At 42.0% G+C, this 10,505-nt stretch overlaps 1 protein-coding gene across 1 annotated transcript; it reads right to left on the reverse strand.

Annotated features, from left to right (window-relative positions):
• Positions 1-4,277: 4,277 nt before the first annotated feature.
• On the reverse strand, positions 4,278-4,718 carry LOC115952095. The gene has a single exon (XM_031069177.1). It carries the CDS (start codon positions 4,716-4,718, stop codon positions 4,278-4,280), a length of 441 nt encoding a protein of 146 aa, XP_030925037.1.
• Positions 4,719-10,505: the final 5,787 nt, after the last annotated feature.

The raw sequence follows: 10,505 nt of genomic DNA on the forward strand, positions 1-10,505 counted from the left end.
AGGAGCCCGTCTCTGAGGGTCTTGGGGCAGATTCCCAAGCCAAAGAGGTTCCTCCTCCTCAGCCAGAGTAGAAAGAGAATCCTCCTGCTGAGGCTTAGCTTCTAGGTTTTTTTTTTTTTTTGGTATTTTCTTTAAAACGGGAGTTGTCTTACCTTTTGCTCTTTTGTAAAGACTTCCCTTTGTATTATTCTCAGTTTATTAATATAGAATGTTCTTTCTCCCATTTCTCTTTTTGTATTTATGACCGATGATAATATAATTTCATTACTTGGTTCAAAATTAATGCTAGTGTTCCTTTAGTTGATGTTTGCAATAATATAAACAAATGAGAAAAGGCAGTGCCGTGCGGCGAACTTAGAACAATAGATGCAATTATACTAAACTACGAACGTACCTTAAAATCGCATAGGAGTCCTAAGTTGTTAATTTCCCCTAAGTTGTTAATTTCCCCTAAGTCTGTGGTCCGAGGAGCCATGCAGGACTTAGGTTCTATTTAAAACTTAGATAGATGCCATAAGTTATTAATTTCCCCTAAGTCTGTGGTCTGAGGATCCATGCAGGACTTAGGTTCTGTTTAAAATTTGGATAGATGCCATAAATTATTAATTTCCCCCAAGTCTGTGGATCGAGGATCCATGCAGGACTTAGGTTCTGTTTAAAACTTGGATAGATGCCATAAGTTATTAATTTCCCCAAAGTCTGTGGTCCGAGGAGCCATGCAGGACTTAGGTTCTGTTTAAAACTTAGATAGATGCCACAAGTTATTAATTTTCCCCAAGTCTGTGGTTCGAGAAGCCATACAGGACTTAGGTTCTGTTTAAAACTTGGATAGATGCCTCAAGTTATTAATTTCTCCCAAGTCTGTGGTCCGAGGAGTCATGCAGAACTTAGGTTCTGTTTAAAACTTGGATAGATGGAAATGGACCAATGGGTATATGATGATCATGAAACAAAACATAGGCAGAGCTGTTTTCATTAATAATAATATCTTCTTAGATTATTTACATTCCACGGGCGAGGTACAGTTTTTTCATCTAAGTCTTCTAGGTAATAAGCACCTATTCCGGCCACAAATGTGATGCAATACGGTCCTTCCCAGTTGGGTCCCAGCTTTCCCCAGGAAGGGTTATTAGCGCTGCCGAGAATCTTCCTCATCACGAGGTCGCCTGGACTCAAAGGTCGCAGCTTTACATTAACATCATATCCCTGCTTTAACTTCTGGTGATAACAAGCCATATGGATCATCGCTTTTTCCCTTTTTTCCTCAGCTAAGTCTAGACTTCTCCCCAGTAACTCGTCATTGTTTTTTGGGGTAAAAGTGCTAGACTTCAATGTGAGGAAGCTGTTCTCAATTGGGAGTACGGCTTCGGCCCCATAAGTCATTAAAAAGGGAGTTTCGCTCGTTGACCGTCGCGGCGTCGTTCGATAGATCCATAAAACATGTGGGAGCTCTTCCACCCATCTCCCCTTTGCATCATCCAACCTCTTTTTCAGCCCGCTCATTATGACTTTGTTCACGGCCTTGGCTTGCCCATTTCCTTGGGGGTAGGCAGGAGTGGAATATAGGTTTGTGATTCCAAATTCGCAGCAGTATTCCCTGAAGTTCTTACTATCAAATTGAAGACCGTTGTCCGAGATGAGGGTGCGAGGAGTTTCGAAGCGTGTAATAATATTTTTCCAAATGAATTTCTTGGCATCCACATCCCTGATGTTGGCCAAAGGTTCAGCCTCTACCCATTTGGTGAAATAATCGGTGCCAACTATTATGTATCGCTTATTCCCTGCCGCTTTAGGGAAGGACCGACAATATCAAGACCCCACTGAGCAAACGGCCAGAGGCTGGAGAGGGGGTTAAGGACTCCTCCCGACTGGTGGATATTTGGGGTGAATCTCTGGCATGGATCACACTTCTTTGCATATTCTTGGGCCTCTCTCTGCATGTTCGGCCACCAGTATCCCTGGGTGAGTGCTCTGTGCGCCAGCGATCTTCCTCCTGTATGACTTCCACAAATCCTCTCATATAGCTCTTTAAGCAAGGACTCGGATTCCTCTGGGTGTATACATAATAGGTACGGCCCAGAATAGGAACGCTGGTATAGCTTGTGGTCTTCTGACAACCAAAACCGAGGAGCATTCTTCCGTATCTTCTCGGCCTCCAGTTTTCCTTTTGGTAATGTATCGTTTTTGAGGAAGTTCATTATAGGATCCATCTAGCTGGGACTCTTTCCAACCTGATGGACCTGAGTTATGTCTCTTCTAATTGAACTTGTCTGCCATAAATCCTCAACAAGGATCATTCGCGGCAGATCATGCGCAGAGGACGTGGCAAGAGTGGCCAGCGAATCTGCATATGTGTTCCCACTTCTGGAAACATACGTCAGATTGAAGGATTCAAAGTCTAACTGCAGGTGTTTGACACGACCAAGATACTCTTGCATTCTAGCATCTCTAGCTTCTAACTCACCATTACTTGGCCAACGACCAACTTGGAGTCCGAGAATGCTTCCATTATCTTTCCGCCCAATTTTTGAACCATCATCATTCCTTGAAGTAAAGCTTCGTACTCGGCCTCATTGTTCATAGTCGAGAACCCAAGTCTTAGCGATTTTTCAATGGCAATACCTTCGGGCGATATTAGAACTAGCCCAATTCAGATCCTTTTTGGTTGGCCGCGCCGTCCACGTAGACTTTCCAACGCGAGATCTCCCGTGCTGAGATTGTGCCAACTGATTTTCCATCCATGTCTTCCTTCTCTGTTATTGTCTCTACAGAGGGTTCAGCGAATTCTGCAACTAGGTCCGCGAGGACTTGACCCTTGACAGAGGACCTAGGCATGTATTTAATATCAAAGGCCCCCAAAAGTGCACTCCACATGGCAATCCTTCTTGTGTAATCGGCACTTCAGAGCACCGATCGAAGGGGAAGCTGGGTTAGAACAATGATCGTGTGTGCCTGAAAGTAATGGGGGAGTTTTCGCGTGGCATGCACTACTGCTAGAATTGCTTTCTCCAATGTTAAGTAGCGCACTTCAGCCTCATGTAATGATTTACTTACGTAATACACTGGTCACTGTATTCCATTATCATCTCATATCAGTATCAGGCTTATAACATGAGGGCTACCGCTATGTATGTGAACAGTACCTCGTCCGCCTCAGGGTTAGACATGATGGGTGGTCGCGACAAGTATTCTTTGAGTTGCTGGAAGGCCAGGACACAATCCTCCGACCACTCAAACCCTTTCCACTTATTTATTAAGAGGTAGAAAGGTCGGCATCGGTTTGCAGATCGTGATATGAACCGGTTCAACGCTGTGATCATGCTAGTGAGTTTCTACACTTCTTTCGGATTCCGAGGAGCCTGTAGGCTATTAATCACTTTGATTTGATCTGGGCTTACCTCTATTCCTCTGTGAGTTACCATATAGCCTAGGAATTTCCCAGATCCGACCTCAAATGAACACTTGGAAGCATTGAACCGCAACTTATGCTCCCTTAAGATGCCAAAGATGATCTCCAGGTCTTTCACGTGCTCGGACACCACCTTACTTTTTATCACCATATCGTTTATGTAGACTTCAATAACTTTGCCTAGCTGAGGTTCGAACATTCTAGTCATCATTCTTTGGTAGGTTGACCCTATGTTCTTTAGTCCGAAGGGCATCACCTTATAGTGGTAGTTTTCGACGGGTGTCATGACGATTTTTTCTCCTGATCCTCTAGTGCCAGTGGTATCTGATGATAGCCCTGGAAGGCGTCCAGGAAGCTCATTCGAGGGTGGCCTACAGTCGTATCTACCAATCGGTCAATTCGAGGTAACGAGAATGGGTCTTTCGGGCATGCCTTGTTCAAGTCTGTGAAGTCCACGCAGACTCGCCACTTCCCCGTTTTCTTTTTCACCACCACCATATTTGCTAGTCATTCAGGGTAAAAGACTTCTTTGATAGCCCCTGCCCTTTTCAGCTTCGTCACTTCATCTCTAACGGCACTGGCATGTTCTTTCGAGGGACATCGGGGTGGTTGCTTCTTTGGAATGGAAGATGGGTTAACATTCAAGTGGTGACAAATGAGACTAGGGTCAACCCCCGGGGCATCGTAAGCATCCCATGCAAACACATCAACATTTCTCCTCAGAAACTTGACCAGTTCCTCTTTTTCTTGAGGAGGCAACTCCGAGGAAAAATGTCTCTGGGTCATTGTCAATGATAAACTTTTCCAAAATTTCACACCTTATCTCATCGGCTGGCCCACTGACTTGCCCTGCCGAGATGGCTGGTTGCTATAAGTTTTCAGAAGCCGAGGACTCAGCCTTGGACCAACGTGAGATGGCAGCCACCATACACTGCCTAGCCATGGCCTGATCCCCATGAATCTCTTCCACTTGGCCTCCGGACAGGTATTTTACCTTTTGGTGAAGTGTGGAAGATATGGCTTCTAAGGCGTGGATCCATGGCCTGGCTACTATCGCTGTGTAGGGCGAGTAGGCATCAACCACGATAAAGTCCACCTCCACCACCTCTGACCCGGTCTGTATGGGTAATCTGATCTGCTCTTTTGGTATAACTGTCTTCCCTTCGAAGCTGATAAGGGGAGAGTCATAAGCCGTCAAATCCTCCGGCCTTAAGTTCAGCCCCTTGTATAGATCAGGGTACATTACCTCTACTGCGCTGCCCGGGTCTACCAGTACCCTCTTCACATCGAAACCTCTGATTCTCAGCATAACTAGTAAGGCATCATCGTGAGGTTGGATAGTTCCCCTCTTATCTTCGTCCGAGAATCCTAATATTAAAGAGCTTCCCTTTTTAGACCTTTTACATTCTTTTTCTCTGTCCTCAGTAGAAAGCTGAGCCACAGACAGCACCCTGGAAGGAAATGAGCCGGTTCTTCTTGGAGCGGCGAGGATGACATGTATCGTCCCTGTGGGAGGTCTTAACAATACATCTTTTCGAGACTCTTGCATTGCCTAGCCCAGATGACTGCTTGAGGGGTGCATAGAGAGGGAAAATTCCTGACCTATCACAAGCTGACACGTCACATTACCAAGTCCACAAAATACAGCCAATTACAAAGCACCATGTATTGCTGCTAGGTTTTGCTATCACTATTCAGAAGCCAACAGAAAGTTGCCAAGTGTCATGCAAAAACCAATCACGCATCAGCATACATGTAAGCGATGACATAAGCAGCCTCGCACGTGTAAGCGATGACACAAGCAGCCTCGCACGTGTAAGCGATGACACAAGCAATCCAGCACGTGTAAGCGATGACACAAGCTGACCAATCAGGCTGTGACATGTGTCACCAATCAGACTCCGCCACGTGTTGCTCACCCACCTCCGAACTCCTATAAATAGAAGCCTTTCTAAAACATTTAGGAGGACCAAGATTCAGGGGGACCAAGATTCAAGAGGACCAAGATTCAGAAGGACCAAGATTCAGGGGACTGAGATTCAGAAGTGAAAAAGCTCTGCTGTAATCAAGCCCTGAAGCCTCCAGCAACTTCAAGAACTTCAACCCCAAAATTGGAGAACATTCGAAGCAGAATCATCCAAACCATCTACCTAGATCCTAAAGTTTGCGGGAATCAAGCCCAAAGGTCCAAAAACATCAACAAATCACAAATCAGTGAAGCTCTACGGATTCAAGCCTCCAAAGCCTCGAAGAACTTCCACCACAAACCTTCAAATACAAAGAACATTCAAAGCAGAATCATCCAAACTACCTGCCTAAATCTCAAAGGTCACTGGAATCAAGCTCAAAAGCCTCCAGAAACCTCAAACAACCACAAATCAGTGAAGCTCCACAGATTCAAGCCTCTAAAGCCCCGAAGAACTTCCACAACAAACCTTCGAAGACGAAGAACACACGAAGAACACGAAGAATGTGAAGAACAAAGGATTTCCAACAAGCTCATAGCCAGAGATTCATTGTAATTCTGTTCCAAAGATCTTCGATCCATCCCTTAACCAAATTGAAGGATATGTTGTGATTAGATCAAAATCACATCATTACAAATCCAATCAACAAATCTTTGAAGGAGATCGAATCAGAGGATCAATCTTTTGTAATCACAGAGAATTGTACCACACAATCATCAATACAAATCAATACAAATTCGCATTTGTGAAACTATTTTACTTGTTTGACTTATTTCGAACCAGATAAATTTAGTCGCTTACAGGGTGCAAAAGGTGACGTAACTTTCCTTCTCGGACCAGCTGATCTAGGTGGTTCCATAGATTCCTGCAATCCTTAGTGGCATGCCCATGGTCCTGATGATAGTGACAATACAGGTTCTAGTTGCGTTTCGAAGGGTCCCCAGCCATTTTTATTAGCCATCTGAAGAATGGTTCGTTCTTGACTTTCTCCAAAACTTGCTGTACTGGCTCTCTGAACACGGCATTAACCGTTTGCATGTTGCTTTGTCCAGCTTGTCTCGAAAAATCTCTCCTCGGCTGGTTATGGTTATATCGTTCCGACCTGAAATCATTCCCTTTGGGGGGAATGATCTTCTCCTTTCATTTTCCTTGAAGCTGATCTTCTTCCACCCTTTTGTACTTGTCAATCCTATTCATCAATTGATGAACGTTGGCAACGAGTTTACCAGTGAGAGATTTCCTTAAGCCATGCTCGGTGGGGAGACCGCTTTTGAATGTGCTGATAGCAACATCATCGTGGTTCTCATCCAACTCGTTATACATCTCCTAATACCTATCCGAATCTACCTTTAGGGTCTATCCCTCGAGCATGGACAAGGACAACAACGAACTTAAGGGTCGAGGGACTTTGCTATTTGTAATAAAGCGAGAACAAAAAGCATGAGTGAGCTGCTTATAGGAGCCTATGGAATTTGTCTTCAGGTTGTTGAACCATCTCATCGCCATTGGCCCCAAGCTGGACGGTAAAACTTTGCACATCAGAGCCTCATTTTGGGAGTAGATGGCCATTCTTTGGTTAAACTGGCTCACGTGCTCCACCAGGTCTGCTCAGCCGTTGTAGATGGCAAACGTTGGTTGATTAAAACGTCGGGGTAATTTAGCCCCTTCGATCCTGTGCGCGAAGGGTGATCTGGAGATCTGATCCAATGCCTTGTTCATGGCGTCATTACCAAATCCCTTGCTAGATGGGCTCTCATACCTTCGTGCAGGGCGCACCTCCTTCTCGTGAGAAAAAGTTTCTCTCGGGGGAGTTCTCAACCTCTGTCTGTAGCTGACGTCCTCCTCCTCATTAGAGGACGCATTTGAACTGGAGGGAGATTGCTTTCGCCGTGCATGGCGCAGCTTTCTTTTCAGGTCTTCTATTTCTCGTTGCATGGCCTGATGATTGTTTTGCCTTCGAGATGCACGACTACTTATTTGGGTACGGCTTTGGCTGGTCTGGGTAGTATGTACGCTTCCCTCATGATTCTCTCCATTGCCTAGATTTGTTCCCGGGTTGGGAGGATTATTTTGCCGTTGAGAGACGATAGGTTCTGCCAGTTAAGGGTCAACTTGGTGGGGATTCTCTTGGTGTGGACCTAATTCTGCCATGCCTAACTGTCGTATTTGCCAACACTTAAGTTCTTTCCACAGACGGCGGCAATTGTAGGGGCACAATTTAGTAACCAAGTTCTTGCTGTCACAAGCCTTGGTCCAAAAAGCCCAACACAATGAATTCTTGTAGAGTATGGGCTAAAGAACTCGGTTTAAGCAAGTTTAAACGGACTGTTGCATGGGTTAAGAGAATACACGAACAAAAACAAATGCTATTGTGTTGAAAAGTCACTCAGAATGATAGAGCTAAAAAACTTGGTTAATAGATACAGATCAATGCAGTAAGACTTCTCTACAGTATTCTCTCCTTTTTTCTTTTCCTCCTCTCCTAGGGGACTTTTACATATTATATAGGCCCTTTCTAATCATCTAGGCTTTACACTTGTTGATCATCCAAACCCCCACTTGAGCACCTGTCCCATCAGACACCCCTCTCAGTTTTTTGTGAGTTGTGGTAGTCAAGGTAGCACTGTTCAGGGGTCTTCTCCTCATTAATGCGGTCAGGAGAGTAGTTGTAATGCATTTAATGTGGTGGTGGCAGCCTTTGCTAAGATATTTCGGGTTTCCTTCCTTTTTACGTATTTGGAAGATGGGCTGTAGTGGCTTACATGTACCTTTGCTCCGGATTTTGCTTTATCCGAGGAGAAATTACTCCTCGGAAATGCTTTCTTTGCCCTAGTGGGTCTGAATAAGGATTACTTGAGTCACACTGTCTTCTCGGATGGGCCGCGTCCTCGGACGGGCCTAGGGCCCAACCTGTTATTTTGGGCCGGTCCCCACAGTTACCATAATATTTTCACAATAAATTTTAAGTAACAGATTGTTATTAGTTAATATTGATGAGTAAAAAAGTAATTTTAGTGGTGGGTTCAAATTAGAACTAGTAACAACTTTCCACATAAATTTTGTTGTGAAAGTATTGCAAAAAATGTTGTGGACGTAACACTTCTTATTGAAAAATATAATTATTGGTAAATTTTATATTATTTAATGAGTACAAATAAATCTATTTCTTACCTATTATGTAACAAGGGTATAATAGTCAATTTATATAAACTACATTTTCTATCTTCCCACTTTTCCATCTCTCCAACCAAACATACACGAGAGAAAACTAAATATTTTCCATCCTCTCTCTTTTCCATCTTTCCACAATTTTCCATCCTCCCACTTTTTCACTCCTTCAATCAAATGGACCCTTAATGTTGCCCACATGCTTGCATTTCCACAAGGACAGGACAGGCCACATTGCAGTGGACCCAAAAATCCTAGTTGTACTTGTACCCGGCTTGGCCAATGAGCAGACAAAATGCATGGTATTTTGCTAAAGAATATATTATATACCAATTAGTTTTCTGAGTTCAGCCTTCAATACATTGGCAACACATTTTTGGCCATGTTTCAGGGTTTCCCTGTTGCATGCGATGTTAGTTAGCTAGCCACGTGATATGCGTGCGTTGACATTCATGCACACCCATAGACTCCATGGGGTTAGGCATATCATCTTCATAATTCAATCATTTAGGCTATGACACTGTCTACATTCTCCTATGCGTGAAACTCAAAAGGAATAATAATAATAATAATAATAATACCCAATGTCGTGAATGTACTTAATTTAAAATGATACATTTTTTCACTTAAAAACTAACAAGATTTGTAACAAGAATATGATAAATTATCAATTGTCTTAAATCCTAAAATTATTAAGAAATTATGAATTTAATGAGATATAGAGCAAATAGAGTTTTCAAACTCAAGATCACTTGTTCTTCTACTAAGATAAATTACTCAAAACTTTGAATTATTAGTAAATAGAGAAAATAATCATCTAACTAATATCCTAAAATGATACACAGATCATTTTTTATAAAAAAAAAAAAAAGTAAATAAATAAAATTTAAACATGCTATATATAGGTTGCCAATAATCAAAGGCTTTAAAAATCAAGAGGCTAACCCTTAAGATTTTATGACTGCAAGGAAATAATTAAGTAGAAATGTGATCTATTGGCAATTAACCATGAAATATATATATATATATATATATTTATATATATATATATATATATATATATTTCTAAATCCTTCGCTAATTGTAAAGGCATAAAGAACTTGAGTTATCGCGGCTATAAGCAGAAATGTGATCTGATGTCCCGCTACCATTTAAACAAGAACGTTAACTTTTTTTTTTTTTTTTGAGAAATGAACAAGAACGTTAACTTGAATGCTGTGAATTGAACGTTTAATACTTTAGTTACTCAACCGTGCCTTATGTACGTACCATCATGTCCCAGTACTCCTCTAATTGGACTTGAATTACTTGGTCTTGTAAGCAAGGAGTAGCCATTATGCTAATTAACTTAGCAAGAAAGTATAGAGACTACATGAGTTAGCAAGGTCCATATCCATGCCAAATTATATGTACCGAAATAATAGAATTTAACTTAGGGGTCAAGACAAAGACATGAGTACATTAGTCAAAAGCTATTGTAAACAAATTTCATGAGAACGCATCACACTTCAACGTTCTTTAACTGAAGCAACTGTGAGGACTTTCCTTTAATTAGGGATCAAACCTAACTACACCACATGGGGCCGAGATTTCTTCTTGAAGCAATATGCATGGAAAGGGTAAATGATCTATATATTGACTAAGTAACTTCCTAAGCCTGCTTTAAGATATTTGAAACTGGTTTTTATTTTTTTTTATTTTAATATTTATAATGGAGGATGAGGGGCTTTGAATCTCAAGGATGTCAATACCGTACCAGAGGCCGTACCGGTTTGGCCACCGGTACGATATATTTCGGATACCGGTCAATACCAGTGTACCGTTTTGGGTTTACCGCTATTTTTTATATTTATAAATATATATATATATATATTATAATAAATATAAAAGTTTACCATAAAACATTTCCTCAATTCAGAACTAATTATTCATGGTTTTAAACTTTAGTATCAATTAAAAGA

Source organism: Quercus lobata, chromosome 7 (assembly GCF_001633185.2).
Source record: "Quercus lobata isolate SW786 chromosome 7, ValleyOak3.0 Primary Assembly, whole genome shotgun sequence".
NCBI classification, from domain to species: domain Eukaryota; kingdom Viridiplantae; phylum Streptophyta; class Magnoliopsida; order Fagales; family Fagaceae; genus Quercus; species Quercus lobata.